At 39.3% G+C, this 20,891-nt stretch overlaps 1 protein-coding gene across 6 annotated transcripts in view; it reads left to right on the top strand.

Annotated features, from left to right (window-relative positions):
• The window catches only part of LOC127165079 (mediator of RNA polymerase II transcription subunit 13-like), a 59,603-nt gene that overhangs the window by 19,611 nt on the left and 19,101 nt on the right, over window positions 1-20,891 (top strand). For 5 of the 6 annotated variants that reach the window (XM_051109371.1, XM_051109373.1, XM_051109372.1 and 2 more), the window contains exons 3-10: window positions 14,765-14,849; window positions 16,158-16,241; window positions 16,545-16,684; window positions 16,778-16,972; window positions 17,056-17,193; window positions 18,588-18,735; window positions 18,829-18,897; window positions 19,590-20,162. In XM_051109371.1, the coding sequence (XP_050965328.1) occupies window positions 14,765-14,849; window positions 16,158-16,241; window positions 16,545-16,684; window positions 16,778-16,972; window positions 17,056-17,193; window positions 18,588-18,735; window positions 18,829-18,897; window positions 19,590-20,162 (1,432 nt within the window). The remainder of the gene's footprint in view (window positions 1-14,764; window positions 14,850-16,157; window positions 16,242-16,544; window positions 16,685-16,777; window positions 16,973-17,055; window positions 17,194-18,587; window positions 18,736-18,828; window positions 18,898-19,589; window positions 20,163-20,891) is intronic. The other variant, XM_051109370.1, reaches the window with a different exon arrangement.

Below are 20,891 nucleotides of genomic sequence, written 5' to 3'. Positions count from 1 at the left end.
TACTCCATACTGCACTTGTGATCGATATGATACCTCTTCATTTACTGCCATGAATTGATGGCGGTCAGATAGATACGATTTGAACCATGCCAATGCACTACCACTAATGCCAACATAATTCTCAGGTCTATTCAAGAGAATGTTGTGGTCAACAGTATCAAACGCAGCACTAAGATCCAGTAGCACTAACAGAGAGATACAACCACGATCGGATGACAAGAGTAGATCATTTGTAACTCTAATAAGAGCAGTCTCAGTACTATGGTACGGTCTAAAACCTGACTGAAAATCCTCACAGATATCATATTTCTGTAGGAAGGAAGATAACTGTGAGGATACAACCTTTTCTAATATCTTCGACAGAAATGGGAGATTCGAGATAGGTCTGTAATTAGTTAATTCGTTGGGGTCAAGTTGTGTTTTTTTAATTAGAGGCTTAATAGCAGCCAGTTTGAAGGTTTTGGGGACATATCCTAATGACAGTGATGAATTAATAATATTTAGCAGAGGATCTATGAGATCTGGAAGCAAGTCTTTTAGTAGCCTAGATGGAATAGGGTCTAGCATACAAGTTGTTGGTTTAGATGATTTAACAAGTTTATACAATTCTTCCTGACCTATAGTAGAGAATGAGTTGAATTGTTCCCCAGGAGATCTATAGCGCACTATCTGATGCGACACTGTAATTGACGGCTGCATAGTGACAATTTTGTCTCTAATTGTATCGATCTTAGAAGTAAAGTAGTTCATGAAGTCATTACTGCTATGCTGATGGGCATAGTCAGTGCCTGTTGGTTCTTTATTTTTTGTTAACTTAGCCACTGTATTGAATAAATACCTAGGGTTATGTTTGTTTTCTTCTAAAAGAGTCGAAAAGTAATCAGATCTGGCCGATTTTAACGCTTTTCTGTACGATAGGGTACATTCCCGCCAAGCAGTACGAAAAACCTCTAATTTTGTTTTCCTCCAGCTGCGCTCCATTTTCCGGGCTGCTCTCTTTAGGGCGCGAGTGTGCTCGTTATACCACGGGGTCGGACTATTTTCCTTAATCTTCCTTAGGCGCAGAGGAGCGACCGTATCTAGAGTCCTGGAAAAGAGAGAGTCAATAGTTTCTGTTACATCATCAAGTTTTTCTGAGCTATTGGACATGCTGAGGAATTCAGATAAGTCAGGAAGATTACTTAGAAAGCAATCTTTTGTAGTAGAAGTGATGGTTCTACCATACTTGTAATAAGGAGTTGAATTTACAGTTTTAGTTATCTGGAGAATACACGAGACTAGATAATGATCAGAGATATCATCACTTTGCTGCAGAATCTCAACGGCATTGACATCAATTCCATGTGACAGTATTAAGTCTAGAGTATGATTTCGACAATGAGTGGGACCTGACACATGTTGTCTAACTCCAATAGAATTTAGAATGTCTGTAAATGCAGCTGCCAGTGCATCATTTTCAATATCAACATGGATGTTAAAGTCACCTACTATTAAGACCTTATCTGTAGCCAACACCAGCTCAGATATAAAATCAGCGAATTCTTTAAGAAAATCTGTATGGTGCCCTGGTGGCCTGTATACAGTAGCAAGTACAAACGTCATAGGGGATTTATCATTAACACTTGTTTCTCTGGATAATGTTATATGAAGCACCATTACTTCAAACCAGTTATGCTTGAAATCCATTCTCTGTGGAACACTAAAAATATTGCTATAAATTGTAGAAACACCTCCCCCTTTACCTTTTAGACATGGCTCATGTTTATAACAGTAATCATGAGGGGTAGACTCATTTAAGATAATGTAATCATCTGATTTTAGCCAGGTTTCTGTCAAACATAGCACATCTAGGTTATGATCAATGATCATATCATTTACAAAAAGCGCTTTTGTAGAGAGGGACCTGATATTCAAAAGGCCAAGTTTTATCATTTGTTTCTCTGTATTATGTAAATTTTTAATTTGTTGACCGTTGATTAGATTGTTACTCTTAAATTGGTTTGGACGTCTTTTGTATTGTCTAGCTCGGGGGAACAGACACAGTCTCTATAGCATGATATCTAGGTGTAAGGGTCTCTATGTGCTGAGAATTAACTGATTTTGGTGACGTGAGGCGGCTAGCAGACGGTCGGATTAGCCAGTCTGTCTGCTTCCTGACCTGGGCTCCAGTTAGTCAAGTGCAAACTCTAAGACTATATGCCACATTACTAGAGAGAAGAGCAGCACCACCCCTGGAGGGATGAAGACCATCTCTTTTCAACAGGTCAGGTCTGCCCCAGAAACTTGTCCAATTGTCTATGAAACCTATGTTATTCTGCGGGCACCACTTAGACATCCAGCCATTTAGTGACGACAGTCTGCTATGTATCTCGTCACCACGATACGCAGGGAGGGGGCCACAGCAAATTACAGTGTCTGACATCGTACTTGCAAGTTCACACACCTCTTTAACATTATTTTTAGTGATCTCCGACTGGCGAAGTCGAACATCATTTGTGCCGACGTGAATAACGATCTTACTGAATTTACGTTTAGCATTAGCCAGCACTTTTTAAATTTGCCAAGATGTCAGGTGCTCTGGCTCCCGGTAAACATTGGACTATGGTGGCTGGTGTCTCTATTTTCATGTTCCGTACAATAGAATCGCCAATAACTAGGGCACTTTGATCAGGTTTCTCAGTGGGTGCGTCACTGAGTGGGGAGAACCTGTTTGATGTTCTGATCGGAACGGAAGAGCGGTGTTTTGACCCGCGACTATGCCGTCTCACAGTCACCCAGTTGCCCTGCTGCAAAGGCGAAGTTACCGGAACCAAACAATGTACGGGACTTCCTGAGCTAGTCGCATCCAAAGCCGTATCTAATGCCCTCACATTCTTACTATCCTCGATTAAAGTTTGGATGTGTGTCTCTAGTTCTGAAATCTTCTCTGTCAGCCTAACTATTTCCCTGCATTTATTACATGTGAATCCCTCGCTGCCGACAGAGATTGATAAACTATACATATGACAGGTGATGCAGGTTACCAGGAAAGGAGAAGAAGCCATTACTCACCGTAGTTGTAGAACGATTTCAACTCACCACTGTTGTCTGATGAACTTGTGTAGAAAAAGGCGTAGAGAAAAAGTAAAAGTGAATGGCAAGCTAACCGGCTAACACACTACAAACACGCTGCACTCGCGGTTGTAGAATAAAAACGAGCGATCAATGAGAGCGAGGGAAAAAAGGAAAGTGGTAGTAGACGTGAATAGAGACGTGAGTGGGAATGCAAATGGCAGGCTAACCGGCAAACGGAATGCTAACGCACAGCGCGGCGTTGCACTCGCGGTTATAGATTAAAAGCGAGCGATCGGATTAGTTTGATGGATAATAACAGAAATCTGGTGGGGAAAAAAGCTATGTTTTATCGCTTTAAACAACAGAAAGTAATAGTAAAATAGAGATTTCCTCAGAAGAATAAAACTCTAGGGAGCTACAAACGCACACCACTCTGCAACAGGAGACCAGGAGACCATTGTATCATGTGATGTGTTGTTGTGTCGTTCACATGCATGCTGTCATTGAATCGACGTAGAGCCACTCTCAGCACTGCAGCTTTATGACTTAAATCAAAAGAATACAGGTGTCATGATGGGAACAGATTGATCTTGCCTGTTTCCATTTCCATAAATCATAGCAGACGGCCTGAATGAAGAGCTGCTGTTGATCGGCTGATCAGAGTCAGTGCAGTTTAATTCCTGATGATGTTCCTGGTGCGTTTGTCTCTTCTGCGGATACGGATGTGGATTGATCATGATGTTGAGCAGAGAGAGAGAGAGTGAAGGAGTTTCGGGAGATTCCTACAGTTTGACCCACGTTTACGAAAAGTGACTCACACATGTAAAAGTCAAACAACAGTTGGAGATGTGTGAATTAATTTCTAGAGTTTTGTGAAAGCTAAAGGTTTGTGTGTTAGTTTACACTGAAACATCAGAAAGTCTTTTTACCTGGGAACACATGCTCCAGATGATGATTTTATTAGTGAATGTGCTGTCAGAGTTCATGTGGTCATACAGCTCCAAAAGCACTTACAATCCTTTTTTTCATGGGGACATTTCATAGGCATAATGGTTTTTCAAAAAAACTTTATTCTGTATGCTTTATAAGCTTGTTTACTCATGGGAACATCATAAAATGTCTATACATTTTGCTATACATAGTGTAGTGAATTCCAGAAACACAGCTACCATGACACGCATACAGAGTGACAGACAGATAGATAGACAGATGGACAGAGATGGACGGATGGACAGACAGACAGACAGATAGACAGACAGATAGTCAGACAGATAGTCAGACGGACGGACAGACAGACACACAGACGAAAAAAAGTGCACTTCCATAATGTACTTGAAGTGCTCTATTTTCACGCACTAATTTTGTACTTAAAGGGACAGTTCACCCAAAAATTAGCCCATTATTTACTCACCCTCCAGGCAGTTTTTTTTTCATTCAGGGTTAGCTTGTGTTGGCTATAGTTTTCAGGACTTTTGTGGCGCTGAACCATTTAAACCCGTCTTTAAAAGAAGTTAATTTATGAAAACAGTCTGATCTGCAAAACAGTTTATGATGTATTTATTTGTAAATTAATGTAAAATTAATCACAAAAATTTAGTGTTTATAGTTCACATGCTTAATTCTTCATCAGTCTATCTTTCAGTAAGGCTAGTAGTTTGACCTTGAGATGAACTTTGTGCACAAGGCAATAAAACTCATCTTTCCATTTAAAGAAAAATTATATACAATGATAAAGTACTATTTGTTCATACACAAAAAACAATACATTTATCTTTTATTTGACATAATATAATATACTTAAAAAAAAATTGTTGAAAATTGCAGAAATGTGTACATTTCTAAAGGGTCCCAAAACACGAAGTGTCTGGGTGTCTTTGCATGAGGTACCTTAAAACAGCGTGCACATAAGTGGGGCTAACTCAACATTGCCAAATGCAATTGGTATGCAGTAACAAACGTCAGGGAATTAACAAATCACTGGATTGGTTAAAATAATGACTAGCATAAAATCTGTTTTTCTTTTTTTAATTTGATTTTAAAGTAAAACCCTACTAAAGAGTATATTTTTTTAGCATTTTAAAGCACATTTTAAGCATTTTAAGTACAAAATTATTGTGTGACAATAGAGCACTTTAAGTTCATTATGAAAGGGCACTTTTTTTTTTTTCACCTGGGTGGGTGGACAGACAGACACACACAGACAGATAGATGGACTGACAGATTGTCAGATATCTCTCTCACACATTTTTCCATACTTGATTAATCTTTAAAAAAAAAAAAATAATAAAAAAAATAAAAAAGCCTAGATATGCCTTAATACTATATTTTGGAAAACACTAATATATTACAACGCATGACTGCCTATATTAAGGAGCCACTTTATGGGAAAGAACAAGCCTGATCAAATGGAGATGGCAACACTAAAAGTGTTAGGCTGCTTTATGAACACAAACAAAACACAGAGAGTATCAGGGGTGGGTTAGTAAAAATCTGATGTTTTTTTGGTCCAAAATAGTGTTTAGTAAATGGGTAAAATTGTTGCCATCAAGTTTTTTGTTCTTAGCTGCAAGACATCAAAACGTTGCTATGGTCATCTTTTCATGACTGGCGTGTGAACCTTACATAAACTTGATCACTGAGGTAGTTCAGTCCTGCATTCAGACGCTGTCAGTGTGCAGTGTGTGTGGCCTCTGCTTCTTAGTGTATTGATCAAATGGACTGGAGACATGCTGGCATCGGCTACATGACTCAATAGCAGCTTTGTGTGCAGTGGCACCACCAGCACGACTCCCGCTAGTGGCCAGACTAATGCGCTGCAGCACATGCAGTGGCGACCCAGTTCAGTCACTGCTCATTTGTGTTGAGCTGAAAGGGAGAGAGGGAGAGAGAGAGCAGCCTGAAATAAACACGTGTGAACTCACTCAAGATCTGCTGGCCAGTTACTGAAGCATGTGAGATCATACATGAGTGAAAGTAATAACAGCTTGAACGATTGCAGCAGGTTTAAAACAAGCTTTGTATTTCAGGCCTAAAGTCTCTTACCACAGTAAATTAATTCATCTGAGCCCTCATGCGCTTACAGTAACATGCCTTAAGTGAATGTACATGGATCCAGACCTTTTCAGAAACCACCAAACACAATCAAGTTCTAATCTGATCTGTGTGAAGTTACATGCTGTATTTTAGCTCATGTCCATGTGAAGCCACACAGTGATGCACCATTTTTTTTCCATTTAAAATATGTGTATGTGAAAAAAAAAAAGTTTTTGAAAAATAAATAGAGTAACAGAGGAGATCAAAATTATTTTCTACTTTAATTGACTTTGACACAAAAAGCTGTTGATAGAGCTGAGCGTGGTGAGACACATGTAGTGTGTAGATCTCATCACGTGTTTGTGTGTGCATGAGCTGCAGGTACAGACTGTCAGATCTTCATTCAGTGCTGTTCATCTGTCTGTCTGTCTCCATTAGCAATACAGTCTGTGTGTTTGTGAGTAAGTGTGTGTGTATGAGAGAGTGTGTGTGTGTTTCTCCGGCTGTGTTGCCATGGTTACGAGGAAATTCTGGCGAGTAAGGAAATTTCATTCAGTCTGCTGTGAAACATCAACAAAGCAGCAGATCACGGCGCACCGCCGCACCCAAACACCAGCGTCTGCTCCACTGGTTTGTATCTGTTCTCCTGTTATTGAGCGTATGCTGGATAGAAATTGTCCATATACCTGCTGCCACTGTAGAGGTCAGAGCCTCAGTTCAGTGACTTATGTGTGTTTCAGTTTCTGATTACACTCACAAATTGGCCTAGATAAACATTTATCTTTTTTTCTTTCTCTTTTCCTTTGTCTTATGGTGAGTTGGTGAAGTTGGCAGGTTCACTTAGTGGCTTTAATTTTACTTAATTACAACAGTTTTTCTTCTCAAAATTGTTTTAGTTCAGAAAATATTTCTCAGAACGTCACCAGCATGTAGTAATAAGAACGCTTATGATTTTTTCACACTGTGGCTGTGTCTTTGCAGTGATTTATTGATCTGCGTGTCATTAGCAGCTTGTGTACAGGTGCTGTTGTGTGGCAGCTTCACACAACAGTACATGGCCGACAGTCAGTGTTACATTGAAATAAACTGGTCTAAACATACATGTCTCAGGCAAATGTTTTTTTTTTATGTTCAACACAATTCTCTAGAAATACTAATGAAATTCATTTGAACTCTTATTGGTTACATAAAATGCTGTTACTAAAGAACTAATTTACTAAAGAAAGAAAGTATTTGAACCATTAAAACTGTTTACTAACATATTTTTTCTTTTCAGTATCATGTTGAAAACATATTGAATTTTAATAATTCAGTGCTTGCCAAACACGTTACTTCATTTTATTTTACTTTTAATAAAAAAAACAAAAAAAAAAACAGATGTCTTATGGTATTGTTTTTCAGCTCTGTTACAGACAAATTAGGCAATGTATAGAAATAACAATAAATCATAACAGGAAAAATCCTTCTTGTTTCATTAGACAAACAGTCCTTACATTCCAACACTTGAAACTGGGATAATATGCATACCTTAAAAAATAAATAAATACCTATGTCTTCACAGAACCGTCCACTTGGAGCAAATATTTTTCATCTGAAAATGTGTTAAATACAATATCCGGTAAAAATAAATGTTGTTGAAATATTATAAGGGTGCAAACATAAATCAATAATGTTTATGAGATTTTAAACAACAATTTTATAGTTTTTTTGTGAAAATAAAATGTAAACTCTGTTCATGAACTAAGTAACAGAATTGTAAAGTAACAGAATGGACATAATTGCATTGTCAGCATTGTTACTCTACCTTGGTAACAGAGTTTAACGGTAACAGAATTGACAATTGAATTTTTTTTTTGCCAAAAACTCCACTTGCTAGCATAAATGCAAAGAGCACATGGCACTAATGAAATCATGATTAAAATTGTCTTTAAATATCGTAAGTGTGATCAATAAAAACTTCTGTTTTACTTTTGATACTGTGGTAACAGTTTTGACACTTTATAAAATAATTGAAATTGTATCATTTTATAAATAAAATGAATAAAGTATTACCAAAACAAAAGTACAATAAAATATTTTGATTACACAATGATACATGATGGAAAAAATGCACTAATTCAGAAATCATGATTTTCAGCTATTTGTAAGAAGAGGTAGGCTGAGTGGATTCCATATTTCCATAGTCTTTATTAAAGGATCTGTGCTTCAAGTCCAAACAGTAATCACAGCTCTTAGTCAGGTCACAGGCTTGAGTCAAAATACAGGGAAAACCATCCAATAGTGGACAAATCCAAAGCAGTTATCCAGAAACGTGAGTCCCCCCCACCCCCCTCCAGGAACACCTCCAGGTGTTCTTCTCTGGGGTCTGGGTGACCCTGGGGTCTGGGTGCTGGATGATTTGGGTGAGCAAGGTGAAAGTCTCTGATAAGTGATGGGTCCAAGATGTCCTTAGTTGCTACCCACATTCTCTCCTCCGGGCTGTATCCCTCCCAGTCCACAAGGTTTTGCAGTTGACCCCCCCTCCTGCGAGAATCCAGGATCTCCCGAACTAGGTAGGCAGGAGCTCCATCGATCTTGAGTGGTGGAGGAGGGTCCGTGTCAGGAGCTTCAGAGCTCGGTGCCACATGAGCCGGTTTCAGGTGGGATACATGAAAGGAGGGAGAGATGCGGTAATTAGCAGGCAATTCTAAACGGTATGTGACAGGATTAACTTGGTGTAAAATCTTAAAAGGACCAATGTACCTAGGACTTAATTTCTTGCTAGGGAGTTTCAGGTGTAGGTTGCGTGTAGAAAGCCACACCATTTGACCTGGGTGATACTCTGGATGAGGATGTCTGTGTCGGTCAGCTTGGATCTTTTGAGATATTATAGTACGCTGAAAGCGGACATGAGCATTGTCCCATACCTGTTCACTTCTTCTAATCCAGTCCTCCACAGCAGGCACCTCAGAAGGCTCCCCAGACCATGGGAACAAAGGAGATTGGTATACTAGGACACATTGGAAGGGGGTCAGACCAGTGGAAGAGTGTGTAAAGGAATTTTGGGCATACTCTGCCCATGGGAGGAATGCACTCCACTTCTCCTGTTCATGGCTACAGTATGATCTTAAGTATCTACCAATTTCTTGATTGAGGCGCTCAACTTGCCCGTTAGCTTAAGGGTGATAGTCCGATGTGAGACTGACATTGACGTTTAAATGCTTGCAAAAGGCCCTCCAAACACATGATGTAAATTGTGGTCCTCGGTCAGTAACAATATCATCAGGTATTCCATAAATTCTAAACACTTGATTGAATAGAACTTGGGCAGTTTCCATTGCAGTGGGTAGACCTTTCAATGGAATTAGACGGCATGACTTTTAGAAGCGGTCGATAGTGACCATGATAGTGGTGAATCCTTGCGAGTTAGGAAGATCAGTGATAAAATCAATGGACAGGTGTGACCAGGGTCGTTGGGGAATAGGTAATGGTTCCAAGAGACCTACAGGTAGTTGTCGTGGCGTTCGTGACTGAGCACAGATCTGACAAGTAGTTACATAATTATTGACGTCAACAGACAATGTGGGCCACCAAAACAAATTTCTGACCAAAGTGGAGGTACGATTAATTCCAGGATGTCCAGAAGTGAGGGATGTGTGGACCCATTGAATGATTCTGGAGCGAAGACTGGATGGAACATAGATCTTGCCAGTTGGGCACTCTGGAGGGGATGGCTCCTCTTGTAGGGCTCGTTGAATTTCTTCCATAATATCCCAGCGGATGGGCGCAATGATGATGGAGGATGGTAAAATAGTTTCTGGTTTTATCTGTGAATCAACTGAATCATGGATACGTGACAGTGCAACTGCCTTACTATTTTACTCCCTGGGTGGTATGTGACTCTGAAATTGAAACGAGTGAAAAAGAGTGCCCATCTTGCTTGGCGAGGATTCAAACGCTTGGCATCCTTGATATGCTCTTGGCTCTTGTGGTCAGTAACAACTTGAAATGGATGAAGTGCACCTTCTAACCCAGTGGTTCTCAACCTTTTTTGGGCCAGCGCCCCCCCTACCCATTATCCAGGTCCCTCACCACCCCCCATCAACTAAATCGTAGTCTAATTGTTCTCACTGAATATTAAAGTTGATTATTATTATTTTATGTTTATAATGAGGACTGTTACAGTAATTCAAATGTATAGGGTCATTATGATTTTTAGGAAATTACTTTATTTCAAAGATGCATTGAATTGATCAAAAAAGACAGTGAAGTACTTTTTTTTACAGTAAATTATTTAAAAATAAGTGTAATAACATTAATTTACAGAGTTTTTAAGCATGTTGGTGGTTTTCATTGCTACAGCTTCAGTGTTGTTGAGATACGGATATATCTTGTTGCCTCAAATTTAAAAAGACTAAATAAAAATTCCTGTTTAGAACATCCACAGGGACATTTTTACAGAAGAGATTTTAGTTTGTTCTTCCATTCCTGGAACTCTTGAACACCCTTTTTACTGATGTGATATGTTTGGATGTTTTCAATTAGCTTTCAGTGCAAATTAATATTTATCCCTTAGTTTTAGAAAATACCATGTTTTTTGGGAATATATTGAATTCCCTTTTTTCTGACATAGTGGACATTTTTTATTTGGTTGGTAAATACCACATTTACACATGCAAATGGAAGAAATGAAAAACCCTACTTTACTATATTTCATAGAATATTTAAAAGTTTAATTACAAAAACTAAGTACAGCCCTAATTGAAAAGTTGGGACGTTTTGTAAAATTACAAAATCTGTGATTTGTTAATTCTATTTAACTTTTATTTAATTGACAAAAGTACAAAGAAAAAAGATTACCAAAGTTTCCACTGACCAACTTAAATGTTTTTTGTGAATATAAACACATTTATTTATTTATTTTTATTTTATTTATTTATTTGTTTGTTTTTTAAGTATGCAACACACTCCAAAAAAAGTTGGGACAGAGGCAAAATAAAAGTGAAAAGGTTATAGAATTTTCAAAATAGTTACTATTTTAGTGCTGTCCTGATATATATATTTGTTATGTTCAATTAAATTTAAAATCTGGCATTTTGGTCAGTGTGGTTTGCTAAGGAAATTATACACTGTCTAGAAGCGGGAGTATTCTTTAAAACTAGCAGCTAACACTAATGTAACACTGCTACACTGGCTGCAAACAGCTCGACATGTTGTGTTAAAGCACATAGCTCCCATTAAAATCAGTCGTTCAGTAACAACTGAGCGCTTGCGCTACAGTAAACGGATGCCGCGTTCTATTTCTGATGCACTTGCGCTAACGATAAGTTGTAGAGGTGGTAGGATGTGGCAGACCATTTTCTTTTGCAAGTTTAAGCTCATACATCTTTGGTGTAAACTCGTCGTAACCAAACTCTCCGCAAGAACAGATCAGAGCCCCCCTTTCAAAAATATTGCTTGCCTCTGTCCACATTAATTTCTTGGGCTTTCCTTTAAGAAGCGAAGTGATAGGTGCTGCTATGGAAATGAAGTTACGGTTGAATCTGCGGTAGAAATGAGCAAAGCCTAGAAACCGTTGTAACTCCTTGATTGTAGTTGGTGTGGGCCAATCAATGACAGCTTTTACCTTAGCATCATCCATCTCTACTCCTGTATGGCTAATATTGTAACCCAGGAATTTGGTAGAAGTAACATGAAATTCACACTCCTCAGCTTTAACAAAAAGATTATTCATGAGCAGGCATCTTAAAACAGTTCTGACATGAGCGACATGTTCTTCCATGGAGTGTGAATAAATCAAAATATCGTCTATGTAGACAATCACACATTGATTCAGGAAATCCTTGAAAACTTCATTAACGAAGGATTGGAAAACAGAAGGTGCATTGGCGAGCCCGTATGGCATAACTAAATACTCGTAGTGCCCACTGGTGGTGACAAAAGCAGTCTTCCACTCATCCCCTTCCCGGATTCTGATGAGATTGTAGGCAGATCTGTCTGCAGATACCGGGCCTCCTGCAGTTGTTCAAGAGAAGATGGGAGCTCGATAGTCAATACAAGGTCGTAGGCCTCCATCTTTCTTTTCAACAAAGAAGAACCCAGATGCTACAGGAGAGGTAGATGGTCTAATAAATCCATACGACAATGCTTCTTTAATATATTCTTCCATGGCCTGAGTTTCAGGAATGGTAAGGGGATAAACATGGCTTTTAAGGGGAGAGGTGTTAGGCAGAAGATCAATTACACAACCCAAAGGCAATGCGGTGGCAGTTTGGTGGCCTTCTCCTTCCTAAATACCTCAGCTAAATCTGCATACTCATTCGGGATGTTGTTGGCAAAAGAAAGAGATTCTTGATGAGATGGGTAGTGCAGACTGTGGCTTTGTTGGGCAGTTCAAGACGTTCAAGTTCAAGTGCTTATGACAACGAGGTGACCAACGGATCAATTCCTTTTCCTTCCAAGAAAACTGTGGATTGTGAGTAGACAACCAAGGATATCCTAGAATAACTGGGTTTTGTGAGGATGAGATGACACAGTGCAGGGGTGGCGAACTCCGGTCCTGGAGAGCCGCATCCCTGCAGAGTTCAGCTTCAACCCTAATTAAAACTCACCTGCCTGTTGCTTTCTAGTAACCCATCAGACCTTGATTAGACCTTGGAGAGTTTGATGAGTGATACAACCTTTTCCAATGGGCCCATTATTAACAGCAGTCACAGTAATAGGTGGTTCACATTTGGTCATGGGGATGTTCAGCTGTTTCACTAAATCTTGATGAATCACATTAGCAGCTGCTCCGGAATCTATTAATGCTGAGAATTGGTGGTCTTGGTTAGCGACAGACAAAATGATGGGAAGTGATAAGCAGAGACTAATTTGTAAGGTATTAAGAATGTGACTTACTCTATAACTTGGAGTGGGTTTGGCAGCTGGTTTAACAGGACAGTTGGAACAACGATGACCTGGTTCACCACAATAGAAGTAGAGTTGATTGAGCAGACGTTCCTCAGGTGATATTTGACTTCGTCCTATTTGCATGGCTTCAGTAGAATCAGAATGACTTGGTACTTGAACAGCAGTAGTAGGCACATGATAAGATAGGCTAGACTTGGGACTAGGCTGTAATCTCAAGATATTGTCAATCTTGATGGCAAGGGTAACAAATTGGGAGAAATCAAGTGCGTCGTCTTTGCGACTTGTAACTTCTACTTGTAACTTAGCAGATATACTTGAACGAAAAATATGTTTCAAAGCAACATCATTGAACCCACTTTGTGCAGCAAGACTACGAAACTGGATGGCATAATCAGAAGCTGGTCTGTTGCCTTGGCGTAACTGAGTTAATGGAGTAGCTGCATCCATGCCGCCAGCAGGATATTGAAAAACATCACAAATCATTTGAGTGAGGTAACTGTATGACTGCTTAATGCATGGGTCATGATCCCAAACTGCTGTAGCCCACTCTAGTGCCTTCCCGGTGAGTAAAGTCATAATAAAGGAACACTTTGTATGGTCTTGACTAAAAACTTGAGGTTGGTTTGAAAAAATAGATAGAGGACTGTCGCAAAAAAACAGTACAGTTGTCAGGAGAACCATCACATTTATCAGGTCATTTATCACAGCTCTTAGTCAGGTCACAGGCTTGAGTCAAAATACAGGGAAAACTATCCAATAGCGGACAAATCCAAAACAGTAATCCAGAAATGTGAGTCAGAAGAACAAAAGCAAGGGTCATAACCATAAACATCAGTAAAGGCATGGAAGAACGCTTCGCAAGACAGAATAACTGGCAATACTTCGCAAACTGGTAATGGAAACACATGGCTTAAATACATGGTAACAGGAAATGACAAACCAGGAACTGATGTGGCAGGAACAGGAAGTGCACAAAGTTCAATATGCAGGTGAGAGCTCCCTCTGAAGGACGGGAGCCTGATCAGATGTTACTATTTAAGACACTTTTAGCAGAAATTATTATATTGTTATGGACTGTAACATATTGTAATTCATAACAATGAGTAACACATTATTAAAATAATAAAAAATATAACCATTTGAAAAAAGCAGAAACAAAGAATGATTTCGGACACCAAATGTATTTGTAATTATAGAATCACTTACGTCATTTCATTAAATATCAACATACATCAAAACAAGTGCCATATATTTTATAAAAATAGAACACTAGCTCACTTCTTAGTTAAAACACTTCACAAAATAAAGTTTTCAAAGTATAAAGCAATGGATATATTGAAACAAAAGTCTTTGTGATTGGTAAACTTTGTGTAACTGACTTCATACATACACTCAGAATTAGTTCATAAACATCTGGTTAAAATCATTCAATAGCATTCCAGAAAAGGGTTGCCGCTCAGATGCCGCATGATTTGATGTTTTGTATCTAATGTTACTGCGTGTTTGGCCCTGTAATGGCTGTTTTGCAGCTGTATGTTTCCTCTTGTTTTATATGAAAATGAGCATCTGATGTGTTTCTGTGTCTCTCAGAGGCCTCAGGGGCCCTTCAGAGCAGACATTGAGTGCTGCTGCTGACAGGACGTCTGAACGCTCACGAGATGAAATGACAGATGAGCAACACACACGATAACCCTCAGATTCACTGCTCGCTGTATGTGTGTGTGTGTAGTTTTTTAACAGTACAGATAGTGGTGATTAACTGCTGTGTTGTGGGATTGTCTTACAGTGGTGGAGGAGGGATTGTGGGAATGTGGCCTGTCATATGAGTGTCGGACGCTGCTTTTCAAGGCGATTCACAATCTGCTGGAGAGGTACGTGTTCATACTGTACATGCTCATACTGTATACATATTCATACCATACATGCTTATACTGTACATGCGCTCTTACTGTACAAGTGTTCATACTGTACATGCTCATACTAAACACACTTTCATATACTGTACATGCTCATACTGTACACACATACTCACACAGTACATGCGTATACAGTACACACACTGTACATGCTCATACTGTATACATATTCATACCATACATGCTTATACTGTACATGCGCTCTTACTGTACAAGTGTTCATACCGTACATGCTCATACTAAATACACTTTCATATACTGTACATGCTCATACTGTACACACATACTCACACAGTACATGCTTATACAGTACACACACTGTACACACACGGTCATACTGTACATGCTCATACTGTACATACTTATCAGTGTTTCCCCTAGGATTCCAGGTTTGGGGGGGCTTACCAACGGTACAGTGCGGTACAGTCCGGTACTTTTTTCGGTACATTACTGTCTGTGTAATAACGAAAACATTTATTTCAGTGACAAAATAAGAGAAAATAATCTCAATTTCAACATTTTGAACAATATGGCCTTACAATCTTTTTCTTTTTTTTTTTTTTTTTTTTTTTCAGAAATTCTTGTGTTTTAATTTTTCTGATAATCAAATACAGGCATTAAATATTTATTTATTTTTATTAAACCTTTTTATTTGTTGCCAAACAAAAATAGTTTTTCTGTTATTTCTCTTATTATTATAATTTCTGCATTTAATTGTTTAATTAAATTTGCCAGAAATTGGAATATTTAAACACCTATATTATACTGTACAAAAGTAATACAAGGCTAATACATTTCTGTTACATGTTAAACCGTAATTTTATTTTGACAGGTTGCCGGTTAGTTTTTATGAATGGACTCCGCGATCCCGTCCGCGTTTTAGCGGAGGAGAAATTGTAGACGCGTGACTGCGTAAAGTTAGAGACAGAAATGGCATGCTGTTGTGTAAATTAGATAAATAACATAAGGCTATTTCGTTTTTTAATAAAAGAACAATGTATAGACCTGTTCTATAGGAAAGGTAACCTTAAATGACGTCTGTTGTGATCTGGTGCTGTATAGAAAATAAAGTTTACATGACCTTAAAGGGAGGTGGCGGCTGCCAAATATATATTAATATAATGGCAGGGGAAACACTACTTATACTGTACACACATGCTCAGTCTGTAAATGCTCATACTGTACATCTTAATGTGCATGTTCATACTCTGAACACACTCCTGCCCATTATGCGCAATATTGGCTGATGTGTTTGATTTACAGATGTTTGATGGATAAAGATTTTGTTCGTATTGGGAAGTGGTTTGTCAAGCCATACAAGACCGGGGAGAAACCCCTCAGCAGCAGGTGAGCATCTAACCAGAATCTTCATCTACAAGCCTTTCTTCATGTGTCACTGCAAAAGAGAAACTCTAAACATCTCTGATTATAAATATGTGAATAACTCACAACAAGCTCCTCAGAGGAAATGCTTTTACAGCACCAGATGCCACACCAGATGAGTGTTTGAGGAGCTTTTAAGAAATGCTTGAGGAAGAGCGTTTGAGAAGAATTTGAGCAGTGTTTGGGTTTGGCGCCCTCTGCAGGCTCGTACAGTGATGAACACATTCATGTCTGTTTAGTGCTCTCTTTCTCTGTGTGTGTGTGCAGTGAGCACCTGTCGTGCTGCTTCTCGTTCTTCCTGCATGGCGACAGCAGTGTGTGCACCAGCGTGGAGGTTTCACAGCATCAGCCGCTGTATCATGTGACGGGGGAGCATGTGCGTCTAGCTCAGAGCCGCTCACTGCAGGGTGCGTCCCATCATCCTCACTGCATTCACTGCACTGCTGCATGAACCAGCATCATGATGGTGAGCGTCACATGTGTATGTGTGTGTGTTGTAGTGGTGTTGAGTCCGTATGGCCTGTGTGGGACGCTGACGGGTCGGGCGTTTAAGATGAGCGACCCTGCAGTGCGGAAACTCATGGAGGATTGGAGTCATTTCTACCCTGTGGTGCTAAAACACAGAGAGATGGTCACTGAGGATGGCGACCTGACCTTTGACCCTCACAGTTACGCCGCACTCGAGGTCATCGTAGGTCAGTACTTCACAACAAAAGTGCAGTTGTGTGTGTTGGTGTTGTGAGAGACCTCACTTCCCTGTTTGTATGTGTGTGTTCAGGAGGAGTGCGGATGGTTTACCCAGAAGCCTTAGTGCTGGTGGCTCAGAGTGACGCACCTGCGCAGGTGTTGGTCAGAGACTCGTCCAGCTGTGGAACGCCCCTCACACCCCCCACCTCACCAGGACGGCCCTGCTCTGGTAACACTCACAAAACCTCTTCTGGTGTTGTACACGCTTACAAATAAAGCTTCATAATTGGAATCTGTGGTTCCATAAAGAACCATTAACATCCATGAAACTTTAGGGGTTTAAAATACACTTAATATTCAGGAATATAATCAAGTTGAAACACTGACACGGATCAGATGAGAACAAAACGTAAGGCTGAATCAGATTTATTTCTATTGCTGTCAATTAAAAACTAATTAATCACACTTTTTTAATGAATTGTGATTAATCCCACCTAACATTAAAGTTTTTAAATATGGTTTTATATTGCAATAATTTCACATTTAATCATCAAATTAATGTAGAAACAACATACAGTATATTTTTTTTATGTTTGTTAAATATTTTTTATGACTGAAGGTATCATTGATACCAATATTACTGATGTCTCTAGGAAATTGTTCTTTCTTCCTAATGTTTAAACATTAACTATAGCCATTACAATATAATTGAGAACTATCAATTTTAACATTTGTTAGACTTTAACAAATAACAACTTCTAGTTTAAGTGAACTTAAAACAATCTTCACATAAACCCATTATTTACCTGTTTCCTTTAGCAAGTAGGAAATATAAAAAAACTGAATAAAGTTATCAAACACAAAATGTTAAATTAAATATAGATGAATCCTTAAATCTACAAACGTTTTTGATTTCCTTTTTTTTCTTTTGTTCTTTGATTAATAGGCATCACAGCAACTGAGATATTACGTTATTTGGCTGCTATTACTTTAAGAGCTGCTGCTGCTGCTGAATGTGACACAGATCTGACACGCATGCTCGTAGTTTCATTTGCACTTTAATATGAAATGATACAGGCTACAGCACGCACAGCAATATTTGTGTTTGTAGTTAAAGCGCATGTTTTGCGAGCACAGTTTAATGGCTGACAGGACAGGTAAATTCGCTTTTACTGACATATGGCCTGACAACTCATCTCATCTGACTGCAGTTCACTGTTGTTCTACTGAAGCTGCCTCGTCACCTGAACATTTCCTGCGCTCGGTTGACTAGCGTCTGGCGCTGAAGTGAAGTTGGAGTGCGTGTCTAAAAAGTCTCTCTGTGGAGCTGCTTTATGGGAGAATTTAGATTTGTCTCATATTTAATGAAGTTTGCATCATTGATTCTGTTGTTTTATTGTTTATTTCTTTAAAGTAACTTTGAAACAATCCGTATTGTATAAAGCACTATAGAAATGTGATATATGAAAAGTGACTTGACCATTGCACAATTTATTTATAGTGGAAAAAAAATTGTTAGATTAATAAAATGTTCTTCACACGGAAGATCTCTAACATTCAGCAGTATTTCTTTCTGACAAAAATGTAAATGAAGCACATGTGTGTTTGAACTGTAATCTGTAGGAGACAATGGCTACCAGACGACCATCTCTGGTGTGTCTAGCCAAGAGAATGCTCCAAATGTCAGCCCAAAGCATTCTGGGAAGAAGCTGATGAATCAGATGCTCCATGAGGCCTGGAGGGAATGTTATGTCAATCCACTTCAGTGCAAGTGAGCATAACATGATGTGAGAGTTTTTTTCTGTTCAGATTGATTGCCTGTTAATTCACTAATCAGCATGTTCTGTGACTGTGTGTGATCCAGCAGCAGTCTGTCTTCGAGCGTGTGGGGTTTCTCCAGCCTGAAAGAGCAAGTTCTCTGCGGCTGCTCCAGGTGAGTCTCCTCATCTGCATCACAGAAACACATTTCTCCTTGAAGTCCAGCTGCTCTCAATTTATGATGATTTCTTACTTTCCAGTCACGATAAATCAGTATGTTCAGTAATTATACGAGCACCCTTAGCTTGCTTGTAAAAAATAAGTGGGCTCAATTACTCAGTTTAAACTCAGCTGGCTTTGGACTAATGAGGACATTTTAATATCTGAAATTTGCAGTGTGTTTTTATAGTACGAATACCTCTTATATGTCAAAACATTTGATTCACTCCTGCTTTAATGCAGGTCCTGTACAAATATAAATATGACATCTTGATTGTGGCCACAGAGGTCTTGGTTGCTTTACCTTCGAACATCAGAGATGAGTTTGGCAGTAAGAATGACACTGTATTAAATTATTTCAACAGTATATTAATAGTATAAAAGCATACAGATGAACCCTACAAATCACCAGCTACTCATGGACTGCATTAAATCATTAAATTTGAGATTCTCAGTGAACATGGACCTCAAAAAAATCAATGCAAAATCACATTTAATAACTTCTTTAAACTGTACACTCAAAATTATATTCCAGAGTTTGACTTCTCTTTAACTATAAATGCTTGATTCCTGACAGTAAACGTTCTTTACATTGTGCTTGATTGTTGTTTGTGGTCTGGATCTCTTACTGTATGTTTGATGGTCTAGGTTGAGGCAGCAGCAGGTGAACGGCACAAGCTCATCCACCGGTTCCATCCCTTCGTCCTCCACCCAAAAACACAAGTCAGTTGAAAAGCCTGATAAACCTGAGAAGGGCCCCAAACGTGTGTCTCTGACCCCTTTCCACCACCGTGTGTGTGTGGATCAGCAGCTCTCCTCTGGACCGGAGCTTGGCCTGATGCCTCTGGATGCTTCACTTCAGCCTCTGTCAGACTGCAAATACTCCAAACCTCCATCCGTTGCCAGAAAAGCCCCTGAGTCTCTCGTTCATTCTCCTGTTTCACCATTGCCACCCACGCTGAGCCCCCACCCACGGGTGCAGGACCCCGAGCTGACGGAGGACCCTGTGGGTGTCCCAGACTGTCTGGAGGGGCCGTCAGGGCCCACACATGTGGAGAGAAGTGAAAGCATGCTGTACGGGACACCTCTGGGAACAAATGACAAAGCTAAGGAATGGTGGAGAAGCTACAAGGTTCCCAAGGCAGATAATATGAAACCTCCGGATTTTTTCTGCAACTCGGAGGAGAACCGGCCGGAGAATGAAGGAGCCGCCCTCAAGAGGTACAAACACATGATAGGACAGAAACACGCTCTACGCAAGGATGCCAAGGCAGACGTGAAGCGTGCACATGTACATACATGATAAAGTGATGATGAAGAAATGTCTGCTATAGTGGCCCTTGTGATGGTGCTGAGAATACAAACAAATACAGGGGTTAGACAAAATAATGTTAGGCAATATTTCTTTATTAAGGTATTTTACCAAAATTTGCCTTTAACACAAATTTATTCATACAACTTTCTGAATAGTCTCCAGTGGATGTTTCAGAGGTGTTGGAGAAGGGAATCATTCCAAAAGTATCGACCGTGGTTTGATCATATTCAGCTCAGATGATTTGTCTGGTCAGGACAGATGTTGATGTTTATCTTGGTGCTCCAACTGCCCAGGCTTTATGATCATCACACCATATTTTTTACATTTAACACTGGTGTCTGTGATTAAAGTTTTAGCAGTTGCAGCTCTTTCATGTGGCTTTGTGAAGTTCTCATAGTCAGTTTTTGTGGAAACAGGTTTGATCTCTCTTTTCTGCAGTATCTCTGTGTTGTGTGGACACAATCCTTCTTAGTGTTTTTTGATCTCTATCATTCACTTTTGTTTTTTGCCCGCTATTCTTCTTCACTGATGAAGTCTTGCTATGCTTTGTGTCACAATCATAAAGATGCTGTTAAGGTTACATATGCTCCTGGTAAACAGGCTCCCATAGTTTTTTGGAAGTCTGACAATCACTC

The sequence above is a fragment of the Labeo rohita genome, chromosome 5 (genome assembly GCF_022985175.1).
Source record: "Labeo rohita strain BAU-BD-2019 chromosome 5, IGBB_LRoh.1.0, whole genome shotgun sequence".
NCBI lineage: Eukaryota > Metazoa > Chordata > Actinopteri > Cypriniformes > Cyprinidae > Labeo > Labeo rohita.
The sequence above is the reverse complement of the archived record's forward strand: the minus strand, read 5'-3'. Positions and strand labels throughout refer to the sequence as shown.